Source organism: Crassostrea angulata, chromosome 8, assembly GCF_025612915.1.
Source record: "Crassostrea angulata isolate pt1a10 chromosome 8, ASM2561291v2, whole genome shotgun sequence".
Lineage (NCBI taxonomy): Eukaryota > Metazoa > Mollusca > Bivalvia > Ostreida > Ostreidae > Magallana > Magallana angulata.
The window spans coordinates 20170534-20195318 of record NC_069118.1 but is presented as its reverse complement, the minus strand read 5'-3'; the positions used below and the strand labels follow the sequence as shown (position 1 = coordinate 20195318).

At 34.6% G+C, this 24785-nt stretch overlaps 2 protein-coding genes across 3 annotated transcripts; one reads left to right on the top strand and one right to left on the bottom strand.

Moving 5' to 3' along the window:
* The first annotated feature begins 986 nt into the window (after positions 1–986).
* Positions 987–16245, top strand: LOC128159379 (uncharacterized). Its single transcript, XM_052822439.1, has 6 exons — positions 987–1310; positions 7945–8101; positions 10789–10934; positions 13193–13322; positions 13844–13970; positions 15800–16245. The coding sequence occupies exons 1-6, from the start codon at positions 1247–1249 to the stop codon at positions 15923–15925; spliced, it is 750 nt and encodes a 249-aa protein (XP_052678399.1). The 5' UTR covers positions 987–1246; the 3' UTR covers positions 15926–16245.
* A 905-nt stretch (positions 16246–17150) lies between these two features.
* Positions 17151–24785, bottom strand: LOC128159378 (glycerate kinase-like). 2 transcript variants are annotated; one of them, XM_052822437.1, is made up of 8 exons: positions 24711–24785; positions 24049–24140; positions 23324–23536; positions 22846–23046; positions 22345–22496; positions 21093–21104; positions 19691–19866; positions 17151–19409 (listed from the first exon to the last, which is right to left on the bottom strand). In XM_052822437.1, the coding sequence occupies exons 2-8, from the start codon at positions 24075–24077 to the stop codon at positions 18459–18461; spliced, it is 1734 nt and encodes a 577-aa protein (XP_052678397.1). In that variant the 5' UTR covers positions 24078–24140; positions 24711–24785; the 3' UTR covers positions 17151–18458. The 2 variants fall into 2 exon arrangements, with proteins under 2 accessions (XP_052678397.1, XP_052678398.1); XM_052822438.1 differs by lacking the exon at positions 21093–21104.

Here is a 24785-nt window from a genome sequence, read left to right as displayed (position 1 = left end):
TGTTTTATTTCTTTTATGCACTGAAATGAAGGCCTCCATTAATTTCATATTTCATTTTTAACATGACGTTTATTCTTTTAGTCTCTCGCTACACCCCATTCATTTTAATTTCTTCATTTTTCCCCCTAGGTTGTTCTCGCGGTCTTGTCTCTTGTATTTCGTATTTTTGGAACTTAGAATTGGTACCTATAAAAATAATTTTATGAATAAACTTTGTTAAATTGGCTGCGATTGAAAAGAAAACAAAATATATTAAGCATAAGAACCGTAAATTTAAAACTGCTTCTGTTCAAACCATTTTCGTGCATGCAGCAATGCCGCTACAACTTCATGTCCTTCTACAACTCATACTACATATTTGTACTACTCAGTACTGCATGTACATGTAAGACAGTTACTGTGCTATTAATACTAATATAATAATACTACTGCTACTACTACCACTACTACTACTACTGAGTGTTTCCTTTAACTTATATTGTGACGTACTTTCTATCGAAAGAAACGATAAAATCAGGCATAATTTTTCTTTTCCGAAATTGTTACCTAATAGGGTTGTGCATTGGGTTACAGCGTTTACTACGAATCTTTTAGTCATGAGTTCGAATCCCGCTGTTGTTTTTACTTTTTACCTTTCCAAATTTTCGTAAGACATCTTTTTTGTGTAGAATATTGTAAAGTTTGAAAATTCTAAACTGGTGAAAATGTTTTGGTTATAATTTACTTTTGTCCACGTAAATATCTACAGGTGTCTCCACGTTAGTATCTACAGGTGTGCCATACCCCCTCACGATTTTTCCGGTAAGTCTGACCCTCCCCCTCCTACCCCTCCCCCGCCCCGCTCTATATACCTTACACAAAATACTACTGCCTGTACCATCACGAGTTATTTCTATATTGTTATGATAACAGTATTACTTCGTGTGCTTTATATATATACGCCACGCGACTGGCCCATTCTTACTCGGGATCACCGAGCATGAACATCGCCACGCGCCGCTGCTATTTATTTACTACTCAACAAATCAGTCAGCACCGAGGGTTCACGGGCGATCGTCACGGGTCACGGCCCAGGTCATTGAAGCGGAACGTCGCGGGTTCCTCGGTTTTACCTGGGATCTTTACTACTACATAAACAGACGATCAACTACCATGTCGGTCCATCGCTGCGAAATGAGAGATGAAACTTAAAACCTAATTAACCTGAAAATTAGTAGAACTTGACGCTGTAACGACCAGAACGAAGATGTCAACAGTTGTGCATATATTTTCGATCTTGGATAAATTGAGGTTGCTATTTTTCTTCATCTGTAAGTATTCACGAATATTTCACTGTACCTGAGCAATTTATCTGACAACTTCATGTGTTTATGTAAATTCCAGAAATAATCTACTTGTTATCTGTATTTTCTATGTCTCGTACTGGCCGATCTAGGCACTTAAGCCCATGAAATACGCTAAACGATTTTTCTTCCAAACAGAACATTTCTTGATATTTATCTTGTAATATTCTTTGCTTGTTTTGTAACTCGGTTTTTTAATGCGAATCCACTGTGCTTTATTATATCAACTGTTTTCGCCTTTTTGCAATCCATATATTTACTGACTTGAATTTTAAAAGTAAAAATATCCTTCATGCTTATTTTTTAATCAGTTTTTTTTCGTTAATCTTTTACATCTCTTACAAATATCAAAAGGAAACTTAATACACACTTCATTAGAACATTTTATTTTAGACGCTCATTTCAAGCTCTGGTAAAAAAAAATCCAACAAAAACTAGTCCAGAGATTTTCAATGCATTTCATAGAAAATTCTGAAGTCATTTAGTTCTGTTTACTAAATAGACGTTATCGCCAGCCGTTTAACAGAAAATTCCACCCCTTAATTGATTTGTCCGATTTCACTTTGAATGTACCTGTCATATTTAACAAATCATTAACAAACAAATGGTTTTTTAAACTACACAAACATCCCCAGTCGCCGTTTAAAGCTTTTGCAGCAAATTGTTAAATTGTTTGACTTTTTTATGGAAGCGATGACTTATTTCTCCCCCTTATTTTGGTACAATTCAAATTGCGCAGCGTTTCGTCAATTCCCTCTTTGTCTGAAGTCGGCATGATCTTGTCTGACAACGACATAATAATTATATAAACCTTGGGGTTCGTACCTTTCTAGCATAATAGAATTTTTCCGTGTCCCTAATCATTTTACCATTTATGAATTTCATTGACTTATAAATTGCTTTTTGAATTAGTGTAATGAATTCAAATGGCACTTTGGAATCTCTATTTAAACAACCCTGGCCCAAAATTACTATATTCCATCGAAGACGGTCCTTATCTTGAAATTTTAGATTTCCTTTAGAATTGATATCACCGTTTTTCATTAGCAAATTGATACTTATCACACGGACGTTTTGGGTCCGGGATTCAATTAGCAGGTCCCCCTGGGATACCATAGTGGCCCCCCAGTATTGATGTTTCGGAGTCGGTCTTATATAGTCTCCCTGAATATACCATGTATATGAAACAGTCCATCATATTGTTGGCGCTGTACTGTGTAATAATGCATTGATCTTTTCCTCGATCACGTAATTAGCAAATTACAATCGCCATTTCTGTTCGCCGAGGATAAGTATATTAATTTCTTCATGACTTACGCCAGTCACTGTTATTTCACAATGTCCGATAGTTTCCCCCCTGTAAAACGGTAATATAAGGCGTCTTTGGCTTCGCGATTTTTAACATTAAGACGATTTTTTTCCTATAGCTAATTAGGTTTTAATGCTACTAAGAATATCAGCAAATGTGTGTATGTTCGTCAAAATAAAGCTTTTCATGAAATATTTTATGTCAACCCCACCCTCTTCCCCTCTACATGTAATTCCCTCTCCCCTCCTCCTCCTCTTTAGATTCTTGGGATCCTGTCAAATCTCCCAAAAGTCTTCCCTTTGTGGGTTATAAGAGGCTTACTGTGTATTTCCGGCGTTCTTCAAAAAAGATATCTTCACAAATGCAAAATATTTGTTGTATATTGACTGTGTGCGTTAAAAGCCGGCGGAACAGATGCCCGCCTCACTCGATTGTGATTACTTTAATTCAGTTTATATAAAATTTTCCCCCATCCAGGCGGACCGATGTTTATCACGACAGAGCCTCTCTCCTGATTCGCAGCCCCCCTGGTTTTTATCAAAAGAATTGTCTGTTGGCCTGTTCTGTTTATAATTTTTCAAGTAGACACAGAAATCGGATGGGGTCCAAAGAGTGCTTTTCATTTGTTTTCTTATATTTACATGTGTCCGTCTTCATTACTTTGTATAACAATGCGGAGAGAGAGAGAGAGAGAGAGAGAGAGAGAGAGAGAGAGAGAGAGAGAGAGAGAGAGAGAGAGAGAAGAACATGCCTTGATCTTTTAAGGACCATGCATGTCCTCATTTTGAATTCACTATGCTTTTCTCTTGTATTTAAAGAGATATCCACGTTAAGATAAATCGTATATATTGATCCAAACGCACTTTTGCTATCAAGTTAATCATCTTCAGGAATCTTAATGCATGTCGAGTTACAAATATTTTTGTATTATTCGATTTTCAGTATTCCAATACCTGTGGCTTTTTATATACAAGGTATATAGGCATTTACATCCAATGCAATTTAGACAGCTCTGTTTAAGATACTCTATCAACATAATAATTCATCATTTTTGTTTTTTTAAACGCCTACAACACAATGGCTATAGGGATTCCTGGGCGAAAACACTGAAATTATACCTGGATATTTCCTGTTATGCATATTAAACATTACATTGTTATTGTACGGTGATCGATCATTTCAGTTCAAAATAATCAATCAGAAAATCTGCATACAAACAGGGTTAAAACTTCCCTCTCTGACCAAATACAAGTTGTTGCATAAAATACTAGTATAAATGCCTATTTTTGGAACAAATAGATTGATTTATTGAAAAAATTGACTGACTGACTGACTGACTGACTGATTGATTGATTGATTGATCTATCGATCGATTTATTAATTCATTGATGAGCAGAGAGAATGAGAGGAATGGATTCAGGAATACACCAATTGGTGATGGTTGCCATTGGGTCATTGTACCATTTCCCTGAGATTTCCTTATCCTAGTATAGGGGGCTTTGTTTTGTAAAGTGAATTAGAATACTGTATTTGTGAACTTTCAAACAGGAATTGCCAAAACAGGTCTCTATGCACACAAATGAGCAAACAGAGCTGGCGGGGAACATACACAATTTCTTGTTAAAATTAGCGAGATTCTTACAGATATTTTCATAATTTTATCATTAAAAGTTCTTTTGTTCTGAATAATACCTCTTCTCTTTTCCATCAGTGATGTAGGATATGTATATTTAGTATTTAGTAGTCAGGACATGTATATTTAGTACTGATAATGATCTACACCACAAATCTATACTGATGTACTTCGCTATAAGTCATCTTACTGCGCCTGTCTGAGTCAATATCGCACTCACAAAACTTTTTTTCTGAGCGTATCTAAAATCTGTCCTGTTTATTTTCAAGTTTCATCTTTTTTTTCATATACTTTTATTATTAACACCCCTTTTCTCAAATCAATATCTCTATAACATATTATTGCATGAACGTCATCTTTGTACTTTTTCATCGCTTTCCGCATGATACTTAAGTTAACCCCAAACATATGCATGTACTATGCACTATACGTAGTTAAGACCGCTAAATGGTAAACTATCAATACGATCATATTCAAACCTTATAAAAATAATTATCAAAATTCATATTTCACACAGTAAAAATCGATTGCATTTCTCTTGGTGAATTATTGATTTATTTGCATGTCATATATTAAACACTTGTAGCATGATTTAGACTTGTCAAATGCTGCCATTGTCTCGTACATCGACATGTATCTCAGCACGGAAGTCTTGGTACCCCTCCCCCCCCCCCCCCCCCCCCTTATCTTTTTTTAAAAAAAGTATCGACCATCGCTCGGACGCCACGATATTTATCATGAACACGTACCGTCTTTATGCACATCTTTGTAAATATTATTAATAAACATCATATTCGTGCAGTGGCATTCGTACATAAAATCTATTGAGTTGTCTAAATATTGTCAAAGCCCATCAATTCAGATTTCACTGTTTACCATTCTGTACGTAATGCCGGCGCCACACAAAGCATTGACTATTCTACTTCACTAATCATCTGACCCTGTTAATCTCTACTTGAGGGGGACGGCCGCCCGATTCTAATCCCCATTTCGTCTGATAGAGAGAATTAGCAAGGTATTTACGGAATCAAATGGCGACCGATTCAGTTTTTTATCGCATGTACATTTTCTGTGTACCCCACAGTCATATTTATTGAAATGAGCCTATTGCTTACGCCTTGTTTGATTTCAAAGATGAGAATTAAGTCTATTCTTTTGCGCATTTAAGTATATTGCCAGGTCGCCTATCCACCGTTCCAAATGGATTTTCTCGGTTTGTTTCGTTACCAGTTGCCCATGGGTGAAAAAAACGAGACGAAATTCTCCGAAGATTTATTTTTGGAAAGCTTGGTGAACGCACTTGGAAATGAAAAGCTAAATTTTTCCTTCTAAACCATAAATTCTGTCTGCATGCTGTTGTGAAATTCGTGACATGATTAATTAAAGAATTTATTTACAGAACAAATTTATTCTGTTTCCAATCAATAAGATGATAGAAAGTGTGGCTTTATTTTTTTCCAAGATTGAAAAATCTGATTTTTTTTCTTTTAGAACATTTTATGAACTTTTATGAAATGCACGTGAAATACACTACCGATACATTTTGTCCTATATAACATGCCTCCCTCCAAAAGTCGGTACATACTTTTAAATATTCAGTCATGGTTTTATTAAATATGCATGAATTACGGCATGGTTTTCACATTGGAGACGAAACAGAATGATTTCGATCTCTCTAAATATGGGCGGCGGAGAGATTTGTACAGATGACACGGCAGTGACAATCACCAGACATAAATGTCAGAGCTATACTTAAACACTTTCTCTCGATTCATCGTTTTGTTTGTGAGAGCAAAGTGGGGGTCACCAAAGGTCACAGGACTTGTCGTCTGCTGAGGTTTTATATGACACAAGGAAAAACACAGAAATTATTGTGAAATACTGAAGAAAACGTTTTTCATTGGATATACGCGTCGTTTTATTTGATAAACATTTATAAGTAACATTATTCTTCAGTGGACAAAGTCTAACCCCAGTCCTATATCTCAATAAGATATAACAATTGTACTTCATATAATATCGAGTATACATATGTACATACAAAAGTCATTTAAATGCTACTACATGAATATAATCTTAAAGGGTCTTTGTGGTCAGGGACATCTTAAGACTATTTAACCCTTCTGGAAAAGAAGAGGTCTGTTTATAGATACATGTTTAGTAGAAATATTCTAAAAAAAATTAGATTTCAAATTCGAAATTGTGTGAGTTTTTTTTTTATTCAATGATGTATTACGTCTAAAAAATAGTACCAAATATATTTAGGTTAAATCTGATGGGTGATTTATTGATGTAACTGCAAATACATTGTACCTGTTGATAACGTGGGACAGAAAAGAAATTCCGTGCAGCAAGTGAATATTATTCTTTTAAGTCAACACGTTAATTGAAAGTGTAAAATGTGAAAATATTCCAAAATTCAATTTATTCGAAAAATGATTCAAATTAAATGTATATATATAGTATTAATGGAAAACATTATTATATTATACCTTAATTGACGAGTTTTTTTTTTTTTTTTATAAATTGTCTAGCAAGATTGCTAGCAAATTCATCAAATAAAAAATTTGATATGATGTAAAACTATTTTGTTGCATGTTCAAATGTACAAACATTTTTATATATGTATGTAATATAATAGATACATGAAGGTGTACATGTATATTTGTTTTGAACCTAGTATATATGAAATATATGCAGCAAAGATCCAGTCCTGTGAGAGTGTATGCAAACATGAAATATTGCCGTGTCTTAGATAGCCAAAAACAATTGCCTTTTTTTTTTGCTTGCTTACTGAACTTGCTGAACTCTTGCAGACATTTTTTGGAATGTTTGACCGCTCAGTGTCCTAGGTCACGTGACAACTGGTATGACATAAATCACGCGGTATGACGTGGCTATGTTGACAGTTGTTTGGGTTTTATTCATATGCAATATACAGTCAATATATAAAAAAAATACAAAATACCGGTATATTGTAAATATTTTTGTACAATTATATGTGTATTGACCGAGTTGTTGTTCTCCTATATTATCGTACTCGCCATTATTATAATTATGTGCATTGTACGTATATCGTAAATATTTTATCTGCAAAACGTTTAGTAAGCATGCACATGTTTATGTACACATTGTGCACGTGTTCACATGGACACGTGTCCAATAACCTTTATAGAACTCTTTGTTATGATGTACTACGATATTTGCGATTTCCGAAACTAAAAAAAAATACAGTTCATTTTGATCTTCCGTTTTTTTAAAGACATCCGTTTCAACATCATTCCAATCATCTCTCATGTATATTTCTTTAAAAAAAGAATATTGCTTTTACTTATTTGCAAGGATAAAATTTATTTAAGTGTTTTTGTGCACACAAGTGTCTTATCCAGCATTGGTGACGACGGAAGTATTAAACCCAGAGGCCAAATATAAACCATTTCTTATATTTTAATCTATGCAGAACGCACATACAACATCCCTTCTTCTTGAAACTTTTATTAGTTTTACTGTAGCCTAAGTAAAATTTTTAAAGAGGCTAGATTCTATTTAATTGGGTCCGAATAAAAAAAACAACCTTTCCGTGCAATTAACACCATGTATACAATTTTTGTGTGTACATTTTACTTCAATCAAGTAACCGGACACATGTTTACTTTCAGACTTTCCATACTTTGTGTCCGCTATTTGCCCGAATGATGTCCAGAACCGGGCAAAAGCTTGCTTCCGGGAGTACGACATGAAGATTGGGGGAATCCTGCGCCCTGGGGAGTCCATCATATCCGGAGTGGACGCCGAAAATATACGAGTACTCTGCACGTGAGTTACTCTGGTTGAATGTTAATTACTATGGACACATGAGATTAAGTCTACACCTATGTTGAATAATCTTCACGTATATGTTGATAACTTTGCAAGAATGTCCATGACTTTGTATATAATAACTTTGGACATAGGTTAAATTACTCAGCACTTATATGTTTATTCTCAAAGTTGATTACTCTGCACATAAGTTGATTACTCTGCACGTAAGTTGATTACTATGCACGTAAGTTGATTACTATGCACGTAAGTTGATAACTTTGCACGTAAGTTGATAACTTTGCACGTAAGTTGATAACTTTGCACGTAAGTTAATCACTAAGCGCTTAAGTTGATTATTATGCACGTAAGTTTATTACTATGCACGTAAGTTGATTACTCTGCATGTATATAAGTTGATTATTCTACACGTATATTAATTACTCTGTACATTAGTTGATTATTTTGCACGTACAGTATGTTAACTGTACGTTTACTATTGACAACCAGGGGAAAGTTAGCAGTTTAAATCTCACTATAATTAGGACCAGAAAGTAAAAATAATTTGACTGATCAGTGTATTGCTGGAATGGAAGAGTATTCCTTTACAATTACAACAGCAATCGTCCCTCCTCCCTCCCCCTCCCCACGCCCAATCAATGTTGTACATGTACTTTGATTGCGATTTTCTAGGTATCAACTAATTAAACGTACATGCGGATATCCCACAGTGGTTGGAGTGTACGCCGTATCTCAAATCACAGCGCAATCCTCGATCTATCCCTTCGGCAAATCAAACTTCACAACACTCAGACAGAAAATGTGGGGCGATCAATATCATAAATTAACTGAGAATTTAATTTCTAATTTTGATTTATGTTCTGTCAATGTTTGTTTGATGTTTCCTCCAGACATGCATATTTTTAAGGAATATTAAATCACTTAATCACGTGACCTGCGCATGAAAATTCAAGTTAATGAAATGAGACTGGCAATCTACATGTATATTTCTCTGTGTCGCAGTTGCTATCCCTGTGTCATGGAACTTATTTTTTTTTTAATATATATTTATCATTCCTTATTATTAGGGAAATAAAATGACACTAGTAAGATACTTGTAAGAATTTCTATTATTCACAATACCATATAACTTGATTTTTTTTTCAATCTATGCACATATAACTTTATCGTCGAATTTCAACTCCTTTACGTGTCTCTCAAAATTCTATTTAGTTAAATTCTCACAGACCCTTGCATGGCATTTGAGTCACCTAATGGGGTCCCGTCCCGTTCAATAGAAAACATATCATATATTGAAAATTAATAGTTTGCACGAGAGCAACCTAAACGTACAAATAGAAAGTGCATTGTTTGATTTGACAAAATGTAAAATAATTTCTCCGTCCTTAAAAGCCACCTGACAATTTTGAGAGTTCGTGCGCGATTCAGCCAAAGACAAATTGATCTTTCCCATTAAAATCTGTTGAACAACAAAAACGTGCGCCTCTGCGGCCATTTTGGTCGCATTATTACAAGAGCTTGACAGTCATTGGCGAGTGCTCTTGAACTCGAGATCTGAGCCAAATAAATAGACGTTAAGACACAAGTTTGTTCCAAAGTTTTCACCAAACCCATCGCTGAAACATTTTAGAGGGAGGCTTGTTAAAACAGAAAGCGCTAACAAAAATATTTTAGCAAAGAAAACGAAAGTAATGCGAGTAAACAGAGATAAAAGGCTTTTAATTTGAAATGGCTGAGTTGTGATGCACATTTAAAGAAAAGGACGTCATTTATAATGTGTTTTTCTATTCAAATGAAACTTACAAAACATTAAGGACAACCAAAATATTTAGAATGAAAACTTTCTCAAGGGCGATCTTCAAGAACCGGACAGGGCTGTCTCGGATAGCAAACAGACAAACCTACATACAAAAGAACTAGAAACCATAAAAAAACCATTTTAAAAAATCAGAACATTTTTTTACCAGTTAAAAAAAATACTAATCATCACTGAAAATAGCTTTTATTAATTGGATGGTTCCGTATCGTAGCTTTGATATCACAAAGTACAGAAAATAATGTAGGTCTTGCATAAACGTCGATTTAAAAAAAGGATGTTAATATATGTTTCTCTTATAACAGAGCAACAAAGTCGTCCATCCAAGAATAATCCCTGTTTACTGACCCAGCTATCAATCAATCAATAAATCAATCAATAATCAATTAGTCAGTAAATCAAAATTATTGATGTTTAATTATGGTATTTATATAATATTTGAAAGAGGTTTTCCTAAACAAAACATTTGAAAACTTTTTATATTCATATACTAGTATCTCTTTCTTTGGTTTGTTGCTTATAATTGGAAATAAGGTCATTCGAAGATTCTAAACAATTCATTGTTATCAACGTAATTATTCCGCATAGAAAAAACCACTAGTAAAGGCGAACTGAATTAAAAATTATTGCCGCTATTTCAACTAAACCACACCTAATATCATTACTATATGTGTTTCTCGTACTTATTCCTACTCTCGATCTGACCCCCTCTATAAGTAAAAACGTGAAAAATAGGAAAAGCGTAACTTTTCTTATCGGTGATTTAGATCTAGATGGAATATTATGTTTTGAATTTGTAAAATGAAAATTAAATCGTAAATTATTCTTCTAAAGGTAAGATTATTAAACATTTTCATTTATTTCACAGAGAGCTCAAATCTGGCATTGCCTGTATCAACGAACTGAAATCAAATTGTCCACAGGACAATGCAATAATCGAGGCGGAGCTTGTACAAATCCCCCTGGCCATTCACGAGCTCGGGATGCTGTGTAGAGATGATTCTCTCTATGAAGGTATGTTAATTAAAACTCATCATTACTTATATCACATTAACAATACAGTACTGTATTATAGATAAAAAAACCAACAAGGCGTTTGGTATTGGAGCTACCAGATTGGCATATCACATTGTTATTGCAAACTTCGAATTAGAGAATAGGGATCTACTGTGCAAACGTAGGAGCGAGCTAATATAAGAATATCATTTCCCCCCATATATTTTATTTTCCTTTTTAGAAAATAAGAAATTTTATTTTACTTTTCACATGAATTTGATGTGTTTTGCAAAATATTCATTAAAGTAAAATGTACATTAAAATTGGGTTCGCATTTTTAATGTTAACGAAAAACGTATCGAAAACGTTTATAACTCGCATGTTAAATGTTTTAATCTTAGACATGTAGATATAACAAAAAAGCGTTTAATATAAAAGTCCTTTACTCTTGAAAAGAAAAAAAAAATTTCAAAGTATTTAAAATAAATGAGCTGTCAACGATTTGATTGACATTAACAGTTGCATGACATGCTAGAGGACAACTAACTCATTGTCTCAGTCATCTTAATTTCAAATGCAAACGAGGTGGCACAATTTGTATGACACTTAATGCGCAAGATCCGCATGCGTACTCTTGCATTCCTATCTGTAAACACATAAAGCATATTGTTTACATGATTAGAAACCAAAACACTTTTGAAGCCATGCATTTGAAGGCGGAATCTTATATTTGACTGGTCTAATTCAATTAATATAATTCTGTAAAACTTTCCGCCTGTAATAAAATAAAAGGCAAGCTTCTTATAAATGATTTCCTGATTAAAAGAACCGGCTGAGGTGCGTGATTAAGTTTCTCAAAGCATGTCGAAATAGATTTTAAAGATGTTTCTTTGTAAGATAACAACGAACCCTCCCCATGTTTAATATATTAAAAAAACATCTTTTGTTTTACTTTATATGAAAAATGTCACAAAGAAATCTCTGATCCTTCAGAAGTTTGTTTTTGATTCAAAGAACCGCACTCCGGATAAAGCAAGCTTGTTCCATAAATCAATGCGTTATGCAATTCTCGTGTAATTCTCGTGTAATTATCGCGATGATATCGCGCGGATATCTACTTAGCTTGATTTTTCTCAATCAAGTGATCGGCCATCAAATAACAAACGCCGCGTTTAATGTAATAATTGTGAGCGGAGTCGGTGCGCTAACGACCCCCTCCAATAAAGCAAGGAGAAGAACTCATGAATTGCCGAAACGAAACGCTCGCACAGACCTCGAACTCTATCTGAATTTAATGCAAACCCTTGCAACTGAACGGCAATCATTAGTATGACATGATTCGTGGCGCCACCGTCATCAGGAGAAATATGTATTTATATTATTATAGACAGAGTGCTTCTAAGATTTGGTTAAGGCGGCGATTTCCGGAATGTTGAATGCCGCAGGTTTATCAAATATGAGCGGCATAGAAGTTCAGGCCTCTTGGCAGGGGTTTGACTGTACATCCACTGCAATTTTTGCGTTGTTGATTTTTATGTAACCATGTTTTCTGTTCTTTTCGGTTTCATTCTTATGGAACGATTGATGAACATCTCTATAGAAAAATCCTCTGTTGTTTATTAATGAGTTATGGTTCCACTTATGAGAAAAATGCTGTTGAACCTTAGCGTTGTGCGCTCTAATCGTTTAATATCATGCACTCTCTGTATCTTCCAACAGGGCTTCACTCGTCACTGTTGTTTTAATTTCATTACACTCGCCGTTTGAGTTGCGGACACAGCAAGCAGCGTACCGTTGTGGGTCCAGCTCTATGTCTAGACTTTGAGGAAGAGGAACGAAATTAAAATTGTAAAGACGTGTAAAAGGATGTCTATGATAAATTAAACCTGATGACTGACTTTAGAACCTGTCGTATAAAACAACTGTTGCTTCCGCCGCCTTGTCTATCAAACGAGTCAAACACGCCACTCTCGCAGATTCACCCTTACTCGCTTATACTACAATAAGGAGGGTAAAGACAAGTAATTAATATACAGAAACTGTGATATTTGAGGGGGTGGAATGTGATGTTACAATCATATATAGTCGATTGTGGGACGAAATCATTTTGTGTTTGGGAATGAAACAACTTCGAAATGTTTTTGGTTTGCAATATTAACCATTCAGTTGCTTTAGGATAAAAAAATCGATTTTCAAGTCGTTTTCCTGTTGAACACAATTTACGTCGGTTTCAATGTACAATATTTAAAATAAATATTTTTTGTTTTCTTTTTCAGTTTATGCAAGAAATAGAATTTGCTTTGAAAGGTCAGGGGCAGGCAATGAGAAATGCTTTAAAGATGTCATGAATACTACGGTCCGAATCATAACAGACTTAGATCGAACTTATATAATAAAATATTGTAGGTAAGTACATGTACTAAGAAAAAGTTTTAAAGGTGAAAAAAGTTCAGAAATTTTTGAATTATAGTTCTTTGAGCATACTAAACTAAGCAGTTTTTTTTAAAAAATCCATCAACCTTTTATATATGTATGAGCAGGGACATCATTTTTATCTCTGACTCATGGAGAGATGTGGCAGTCATATTTTACTTCTGTCAAGTGAATATAATTATATCAACAAGACCGAGCGAGTAATTAAGATTGATAGTAGTCACTTAACTGCTTAATATTTAATTTCTTAATAAAAGTCACGTGACATTTCTAGCGAGACCAGAAATTCAACTTCCAAGTTTTTTTATGCCATGTTTCTGCCAAAGATCCTTGGCTTCCATATAAAATGACAACAACAAAATAATTTTTCATCATTTCAATTTAGGATATTGTGTATATATAATATATGTGTATTTTGTGCAGATCTACGAAAAAAAACACAGAGGAAATTTTAAAATATACACCTTTAATTATTATTTTTTGGTGTGTTTCAGTGAAGTAGACAGATTGTTGAGTTGCATTGGTAAATCCTTAGAGGACCAACAGTGCGGCCCGGAAGCCATAACATTGAAGGATAAACTAGCTCGGACTCTCATACGGGGGAGCCAGGGCTGTGATAAAGTAAGTCTACCTTAAAAGGACTAATGCGAACCAGCTTAGTACATTTTGAGCATACACAAATAGCAGCGAAACAAACCGTCATGAAATAACGTGCTGATTTAATGGAACAAATACTGAAACCAGTGATTGCAAAGGACTCTGGGTATCTGTTATCGTTTGGGTGACTAATATAAATTGGATTTTTGCCCTATCCTTAATGCTACACTAAATGTATTATTATGCATTTATTTAAACAAGTACCGAAATTATTTGAAAATCAGCTTGCTTTGATGTCAGGAACTCCAAGTGTATGAATTATATAGCATATTTCATGTCGTATTTTTAGATGTTCAGATCTTAAAACAGCAAGCAAATGTTTGATTTAAATATTTAATGCGGGAATAAAAAAAATGGGTTACATTTATTCACTGGCGGAAAAAACAGCCAACTGTTTCAGAACGCTAGTCTTAATATTTTACAAAGGGTTATAGGAATGCATTGGAACGTAAAGGAAACGAGTTACACCATTTGCCACAAGGTCTTATCTTAAATATGGACGAGAAATGGTTCTTTTTAACTCAATTATTTCATCTTTGTATTAAAAAAAAATACACAAATCTCGTGTGCAATACCGTCCACCATTTTAATGCAGACTAGAAAAAAGAGCAAGCATGACGACTGAAATATCTCCGAATTGCTGATGATTTCCACTGATAAGTCTGATTAATGGCTTCAAAAGTAATTTTGTCAAAATATATGAAATTAATCCTTTAAGTGGCCTTTTTAATCATTTTCCACTTTGAAGAGGAAATTCAGCCCTATTTGAGGATCATGAGTGTACATAAATACAGACATCACGGCATGTGTTTTTCTAAGTTTATACGAATGACAATCTATGGGAATGGATCTATTTAAAAAGCTCAGATCTTTGCACTCAGAAGAAAACAATTTAATAATAAGAGTTCCATTCAATACAGCCGAAAATCCCTAAAAAATTGAAGAATTTTTTTTTCATAATCTTCAAAACAATTTTAAAATTATATCTTTCATTTTAAACTAAATTCATTTTTCTGTCTATTCGAAATTGTGATAACTGATCATTCGTCTCTGTCCAAAGATGTTGACAGGGTCGACATTTGCTGCCCATATTAATTGGACATCAACATTGTACAATAATGGATTTGTCAGGGAGAGGAAACCTGATGTTTATCGGCTGTAGGACGCTGAAATTAGAACATTTATGGCCCATAGATAAAAGAGAATCCTCTTTTTTTTTGGTAAATTGCAAAAAATGTTTTTAAACTTGATGTTTTAAAAAACAGACAGGACTAGTATTATGACATTCATCGCTTGTGAACAATGGAAAGACATGCTTCAAAACGTTTTCCATTAGCTTTGCCATTACGAGCAAGGTATATAAAACGCGTTTGGGAACAAGCCGCGTTTATTTCACCTGACTAGTTGCAAAAATTTTACTTGCCAGTTAAAATATTTTGTATGCCCGTTTGAAAGTTTTTGTGTATTATGAAAATTGTGCAGATTGTTAAAACGAGATCGGCTCAGTTGTCAAAGTTATGTCAATCGTTTAGCTAACCATTTCCATACGTTTCCTTAACAGTTTTTAATAGATACATGTATGTGATAAATATAAAAACTGTTATACTTTGAAAAAAAAAATTCAAAAATGATGTTACCAGTGCTAATAAGTAAAAGTTTTAAGGGATTGATACATGTACATGTAATTATTTTGAATTTTGAGAGAGAGAGAGAGAGAGAGAGAGAGAGAGAGAGAGAGAGAGAGAGAGAGAGAAAGAACACCAACATTATACATATTTTATTTTCTCTTTTAGGTTTCTAGTCAAAAGACCACCCCCTCTCCGTCCAAAAAAGCAGACTCTGCTAGCAATAGTCAGCCAAAACGAACAGTTATCTCAACACTAGTAGTTATATTTTCATTAGTTCTTAGCTTTTCGTGACGCAATGCCTGTGTGTGAGGAACGCCTGTCAGAAGCGGAAGTGACGTTAAAACGACGTTTACACGTGATTACATGTTTTGGCCCGTGGGACCAAAGACGTAGAAAATTACCGATGTGAAAGAAGATGTTCGTGACTGCAGTATGAAATTTCAAAATGTGAGAAATCTGCTTTTTGGATTCGACTGAATTCGATGCCTAAAGACGTTTGTAAACGCTGACAGCTGCGCATGCGTAGCCAACAGGCCCCGGTGCTGGATTGACACTGATATTGTACTTTGTTTTTCATTTCCGTTGATAGTATTTCGTCTTTTTTTTTTAAATACTTCCATTATTCAACATTGAAACGTTGCACAATTCAAGCTTTTTACAATGCAATAAATTAGGAAAGTAACGCATTTGGGAAATGAAAAAAACAATTTTGTGTTGTAATAAAGCTTTTATATAGATCATTCTTTTACAGGTTTAAGAACCTTGATATTTACATTAATTTTATTTGTAGCACTGGTTTGGACCATTGTACTCCAAGAGTGGCAGGTCAAACTGGGGAATTTGCATTGCATGTAATGTTAGAGCACTTTTGTTTTGCTTCATTCGTTATCATTGATGAGAGATGTATGAATTTGTTAAATAAAATTGAAAAAGAAAAAAATAGTTCCTTGAGTTCATTGCTTCGGTTTATTTTTAACATAACTGGTTTGTACGATTTGCAAAGATGTATATTTTTCACTCACATGAAGTTGGTTTTCAAACGAAAATATGCATGAAGTAAGATTAGCGGCACTCCTGTTTTTAATATTGAGTATAAGTCTTGATCTGTCAAAATCTCATTAAAAGAATTAGATTTATTTTTACCAATGTCACTAAATCAGACCTGCTAAGCCACACACTGTTAAAGAATTGTGATACTAATATTAACTTATTCAAAAGAATCTATTTTAAATCATCTTCAAAAGAATGCCTATCCTAATTTATCTCACACCTTTGTTATTATTGGATGCCAATTTCAATTTCTTACTCGTACCAAATGCCAATCGAGAGGCGATATAAATTGTACATGGCGTCTCTGTTTTGGCATACAATGAATCAAAACATTGATAACTATTTCAATCAGATGATTTGAAGATTTGAGGGGGTCAGCTCAAAATACGTAGGTAGATAAAGGAAATAATTGTTGTATTGCATATATAAATCAAATCCATTTTCTTTATTTTTTATTTCTAATAAAATTTCTAATAAAATTAATGAAATCATGTATCTATGTTCAAAAATATATATTAGTTTCTAAAATCGATCATTCATTTCAATCTATGTAAATGAGAACACACAGAATAGTTTTATTATGTATTCACTGTTGTGATCTACAGTAATTCCCCATAGCCAAGATCTCTTGCTCTTAAAATAGAAAACTTCAATACATCACCAAGACAGACAAGATTTATACCAGTAAAACAACAGTACATATTACCTATATGTATACAAGACAATATATGTGCACATTTCTAGGGGCCCGTCGAGTGATTTACTCCACTAGGGTCAGCAATGCTAATAGTTAATGAGTTTGGGTGACAGTTCATTACAATGTAACGTCAGATGTACATACACAACTAAGAATTCATTCTTAGGTCGAGATAATTTTCAGATCAACTATGTCCATATATCAAAGTCTATTGTTCGCATGTCAGAGGAATTTATACGTCAAAACTTCCATTAAACATTTTATTTTCTTCACGGCATAATAATATAGATCATTCAGTTTTATTTCTCTTTCATATACATGTTCATGTATACCTATTTATTAAGAATAATTAAACACTTTTAACTTCATGTGATCAAAGTATCTTAATAGGAAGAGCAACTTCAACATCAAATTTGTCTCTTGGGTGTATTATTAATAACTTCCGCCTTTGAGTAATATAGGTCACACATGCGCAATTAATAATCAGAATGCACCGTCTATAAATAAATAAAAATACGTTCACGTCAATACATACACAAGGGGCATCTAATTATCATTTCAATTGCACTGTTACCAACAGATTTCCCTTGGTTTTCTACTGTGTCAGTTTCTAGAATATCTGAATTTGATCCTGAATCAGAATATTCATACTGTGTACTCTTATCATTGCAGCAGTCATATAATAATGTGCTTGTATTGTACAAGAGCTGCACTAAGAAAACAAAGAACACAGCATCTGTAATGTAGCACTATGTTTAAACAAAACGTCTTGTTTATGGCACATGTTAAGTTGTATATTTCGATGTACAAAAATAAATAAAAATGAAAACCATTGTTTACGTAGTTAAGAACGATACAAACAAAAGTTGCTCCACAAAAGTACATTGCACTATCTCTTCAACTAACCCCTAAAAATCTGTATCCAGTTAAAAAAAATTATCAATAAAAAATTGAATCACCCGTGTTAAACTAGATTGCAAAATATGTTATCCGTAATTATTTGCACATTATGTAAAGCGCTTTAATTTCGTCACTTAAGAAAAACCACCCATGAAAAAACCTATGTCAAGGTCAAGATCAGAGGTCATCAAGGTTCCTGGGTCTAACGATCAGGGCCTGGATGTCCATAACGTTAGTTCCGGTTAGACCTGTCTTGACAATGTATGCCCCGTCATCCAGGTCCGAAAACAACGTATAACTGTCATTCTTCTCCAGAAAAGTTTCCGCCTCCACGCCCTCTAGCGTACATTTCTGGATTAAGTTGTCGTCTGCTATGGCTCCGGCGGCGTCCGTCGGCCCGTCCTGTCCGTCCGTGCCGCCGCTCAGAAACTCGATCGAGAACCGCTTTAATTTTTCTTCCTCAACACGCGCATTTTCCAACCCTATTCCAAAAGCAAGCGCCATTTCCTGATTCCGCCCACCTTTTCCTTGACCTTTGACTTTTACAACAGTTTCTCCTCCGCTTACGACGCAGACACCTTTACGACAGTTGCAAGCTTTCCTTGTCAGAGAGTTCAGATCATTCAGCACTTTTTTCTCGAAACCAAACTGCGCGAGTTTTAGCTCCAGCTGGACTAGTGATACGGACCCGCCATCACGCGATGGCTTGTAATTGTACACAAATGCTATATACTTCGCAATATCTACGAATAGTTCGCCCACGTTGCGTGCTTCCCCTTCCAGAGATGCACTTAACACGAGCGAAAGTAGTCCCAGTTCCTCCGCCCGATCTTTGGCGGCCTGTGTGGCCATGCTGTTGTTTCCTACGATGACGTTTTTCACATGCTGAAACTTGGACCATGGTGTAGAATATCCGGCCTCTGGTTTTTTCAATGATGGCATCTTTGCAAACTCGACGGATTTCTTAAATAGGAATTCGTTGACGGAAGCGGGTACTTGCTTCTGTATTTTGAGCTCTTTGAAAATATCAATACACATCTGAGGCGACGAAATGTCGAAAACGGTGGGCGCGCTAGCGATAATGTCCATCTTATCGTCAACAACGTCAGAAAGAATTAATGAGATCACCTAACAAATAAAACAAATACATGTCCATAAATATGCATCAAATTGCATGTTACATTTTTCCAATCAAACTGAACAGTCTTCGTATTTTAAAAACAAGTTTCTGAAAATGTTTTGACATTTTACAATTGCCTGGAATTATATTTGAAAACTTTTTTTTCATTTCTTTTTACACACCAAAGCAGTGAATTTTTAATCCGCATGAGACCAAATACAAACGAGGCCAAGTCTAATCAGTCAGGCCAATCCAAGTTTTAGAATATGCCATTCATTTCGGAATGTACCTGCGCGGGGAATGCCGCCTTGGCCAGCCCGCCGCCTTTGAGTTCCTCGATGTGTTTCCTGATGGTGTTCATGTCGTTAATGGTGGCCCCGTTCTGGGACAGAGTTTTGGTCAGCGCCGCCTCCTCCTCCAACGTAATGGGAGGGCAGGGCAGGGGTAAAAGAGCCGATCCGCCACCTTTAGAGAGAAAAAATGAGATCATCGATAATGCAGTGCGTCGATCTATTTATGTTTACGGCAAGAGCCGTGACAGGTACACATCCGCATAACTTGTAGTAAATAAACTGTAAAGATACCCAAGAACTCTTCTACTGATACAAATTTATAAAGCGCTGGGTAAATATACCTGATTTACAAGTTGCATATCAATTGACAATAAAGTTTTTTATGACAATCACAATACCTGCACAGATCGCAGTACGAGTTATGTTAGGGGTAAATCCTTTTTTAAATTAGTCATTTTTTTTAGTTTGTAAATATATGCTACATCGTTTTATAATACAGATGTATACAGGTACATGTATTAAATTCGGAAAAAAAAGTATGTGCAGATCTTGTTTAATACATAAATATGAGTGAATATACACGAAAATAAATAAAAACCTTGTACAAAGATAAATAATGATATCTATTTATTTTTATTACAAACACTGTATGTATGCAGACGGCCAGCTACCAGCCTCAGCAATTTCATAGTACACGTGTAGTTACAAATATTTTGAATTTTCTAAACTTTTTCAAAGAGCAATGTACCAAGTGAAAAAAAGTATAAACAGAAACAAAAAGGAGCGGAGGACCAACACCTCAGTCGAGTGAGCATTGAGAAAGACTTCGTCCCTGTTCAGTTGACAGAAATGATGTTCAGCTATAACGCAAGGTCCTTTTGAAGTGGCCTTTAACGATGCCACATTGGTGAAGAGTAAACACACACAGAGCTACACTACACAGTTAAAGGGACGCAACCCTCATATAAATAACACACATCAACGATTAGTCGCACACTGTCAAACTTCTACAGTGTTATGTCTACGTTTTGTAATTATATCAGCAAGAAAACAAATGAAAGTGCAATACATTTAATATCAATACGAGCTGCAATTTTCAGAAATCTTTCATATGATAAATTGCATGTACATGTATGACACCTTAAAAATTCCATTAACCAATAAAATTAAAGTTATATGCAGATTTATATTAAAAGCACGTTTCTGCAACAAAACAAGATTCTGAGAAATACAGCTCATATTGATTTAATCAATCGTCCAATACACATATAGGAATGAATGCTAGTGTAATGTATAGGCAATGAAATTAGAAAAAGAAATTGGAAAAAAATGGTTGTGCTGTTATAAAACTGACATACATGTACCAGGATACCACATTGATTAGTTAGGCAAGGTTACCTGATGTATCATCTAGAACGCAAAAGCATTGTCAAAATAAAATTGCATCTTATTCATTTAAGTTATTTACAAAAGAACACACATATCATTATACCAACAGTTAGATTATTGTTCCTAACCAACTTGCAAGAAACAATTTCCTGTTGATTTTTTTATAACAAGATTTGTATACCATATGCACAGGCACCATATGCAGACATTGAAAATATATTTTTTACAATTAAATAATTCCAAGTACTACAATAAAATCATAATTATAATCATTTAATTAAATAATTTATCATTTTTATAAAAATTATAATCATTATAATAGTACTAATAATAATTATAATAGTAAGGAAATTATTCGTATTGTAAAAGGAATTATTTTTAACTTCAAGGACCTGTTAGATATGGACCTATTCACTTGCATATGATGATAACACTGTTATATTCTATACAGCGTCAAAACATGTACACATACTGGACCCAACATACATGTATGCTGGCATTCGATTCTTTGACAAAGTACACTAGACAAGATTAGGACTATGTGTAAGCTTCTATGCTAAACAGAATGAAAAGCAAGAATGCATAAACATTTGACAAAATGCGAAGACAACCCATCTTCTTATCTATATTTTTATGCTCTAAATATTATCTGTGCTGCCGGTGAAACGTAAAACAAATGAAATATGTTTCCACAGTGCACAGCACCAGTGTAAAACATGAAACTATCAATCATTATATACTACTGTAAACATGTATACATTGAAGGTTGCTTAATCTGAATCGCATGTAAAAAAAATAATATCATATCTACCCATACTTATTTACATTTTCCAGCATCATTGCCTGTGATACATGTAACATTACTATTCAATTTTGTAATGCATACTTCAGTAAATTTCATCAATGACTATTTCAATATTTAATTGTACAATTGTTGTAAATTATACAAATAAATAAGTAATAAAGAATCATTCTATGAATATTATGAGGTGATCAAATACGGTCGGGCATGATCAAATCTTTCATAAAGTCCTTTGGGCTTTATTTGAATTTGATCACCTCTGACTATATTTTATCACCTCATAATACTCAAAAAATGAGTTCTTAAATATTAATAAAACATTCACCAGAACTTCTTTTTTACCAGTCAGTATCTACTATTTTATCATGCATCAGATTAAACAATCTCCACTGTAATTCTGAGACAAAACAACCACACATTATGAAGTGCTATGAGCAATAATCAGCTAGTGATAATTACCAGATATCAGCACGATCAGGATGTGTCTCTCTGTCAGGCTGGTCACTAATTTCTTGATGGCATGGGCGGCCCTCTCCGAATCAGCATCAGGGAGGTTTCCCTTCGCTCCCTCCATCACCTTTAGTTTGGTGTTCTGCTTCAACCATAGATCACTGAAATCAGGGGAACAGAACATAGATTAAGATATTTCATGAAGAACAGCCATTAATATGGTCAAATACACATGACTGGAGAAGGACACAGTTTGAGCAGTTTTTTTTAGAAGAATTGTATACAGAGTTTCATAAGATAAAAGAAAAATTGATACATTAGCCACACTTATTATCACTGAATGATGTCAACAGAAACAAAGTAACAATTTGTAGAAACAAAACACATGAAAAGCAGTCAAGATTCATTTGAACATGTACATCATTATTTCTAATTCATTAACTACATGTGGTGTTGGGCACCAGTTATTGATGTTTTAAAAAAAAACCTGTGATGTTGTGAGTGCCTCACCCTTTGCCAAGTTCCCTGAGAGTCGTGCCGAGTCTGTGCGGTACACTGATGATGCCGTCAATGATGTGGTGGTGGAGCTGATCCTCCACTGCCCGGGCCATTCCTGCCACCGCCTTACCAAACCCCACCACGTACACATTCTTGTCCAGTTCATACTCCCTCCCCCCAACATGGAGAGTGTTGTCCTTCACAGTCAGAGCCCTGCAAACATGTCAATTTTCATCAACTGAACATAATTATACAGTCAAACTTCATTATCTCAAAATAGATGGGACTGTTCAAAAACTTCATTTACATATACCGGTATCTGAGTATTCGAGATATCAAGGGTAAAACAGTTAAAAAATAGGTGGTTGGGACTTACAAATCACTTTGATATATCCATTGTATTCGAGATATCAGTGTTCGAGATATCAAAGTTCAACTGTAATGTGTAGAGTACTGAGAAACAAATACTCAATTGATGCAATATTATTACCTTGTTATCATTTTGGCGGGTAGTACAGATGATATGGCTGTGTTGAATATGTCCCTGAGGTCCTGGTGCCTGTCTGAGGACATGATGGACAGGGAATCTACAGCCCCTGGCTGGGTCGTCACGCTGTACCCTCTCAATACTGAATGGAGTTTGTGTCGATTCTTCAGTGGCCTAGACCATGATCTTGTTGAGTATGGGAGGGCGAATCTTAAACTGTTAAAAAGATAAAATAACAGATGTTATCATACAGGCTATGATACTTATATATGTACCACTTTCCCAATACAAGTTATACAGTGTATTTTTGTACATACAAATGTATACAACAAACAAAGATCAGCTTTATGAATGAGAAATGAACAGTTATAAATAAAATCTGATGAATGGTTACAAGATATATGACTGTAAAATGGTGCAAGCAGACTTTCCACTGTGCTATTCATCAGTGGTGGTTCACACAAAAACAAAGATACATTATCTTTGCCAGTCCTTGGGACTCTAGCCTACCAGACTCAGAGATGTTGATACTGATACACTCTACTGGCATGCCACCAATTCTAGCTGAGTACCAGTCCATTTACTGCCAGTGCATTGTTATGTCATTTTTCGTATATGATTTATGTGTTGATAAAATGACGTGACATAACAGTGCACTGGCGAGAAATGGTACTCTGCAAGAACTGGTCGCACAGCAGTAGGTATTGTATGCGTTTCTCCCACTGTACCTGTGTCTTATCCACATCACAATGGTCATCCACCAGCATCACACACGTGAGAGTTGTCAACACTGGCTCTCTATGGTTTCCAAGTAAATGCCCTGCACAATGAAACATTTTGTATAGTACAGTTTATAGGACTAGTTAATAACAGACCAATTAGCCATCTGTTTATACAAAACTAAGGTTTGCTCAAGGGGTGTAAAAAATTTGTGATATCACTACTGACTTTACTAGACATCTGCTAAAACAAGTTCTATATAATCAAATAGTAATATGATTTTTTTTTTCAATATTTTTAACAAGAATTGAGCAAACCCTCATATGGTGCACACGAGTACCGCATGCTTATATATATGTAAATGTGTATATTGCATACTACACACACTGTCCATGTTCTCCTAATATTATTCTGCATTCCCCATATCATATACTTATTCAAGTTATTGATAAGGTTGACACAGAAACCTGTCCACTTCGATTGTATCAAGTATAATTCAGCCTGTACCACGTACCGGTTGTGCATGTGCATTACAATTTTTCTAAATGATATATTGCAGTCTTATAATTGTTATAGTTTAACCGAATAACTATTTTTTGTTGATTTTCCAGTTGCTTAGAAACCATTAAATCAATGCACCAGGGTTGTTTTATTTGTGTATAATACTTACCAAGTTACCGTCTTACGAAGTTGTACTTGTACTAAACTTGTAGGTCAAAATGTAAACAAAGAGAGTAGTCGTTCC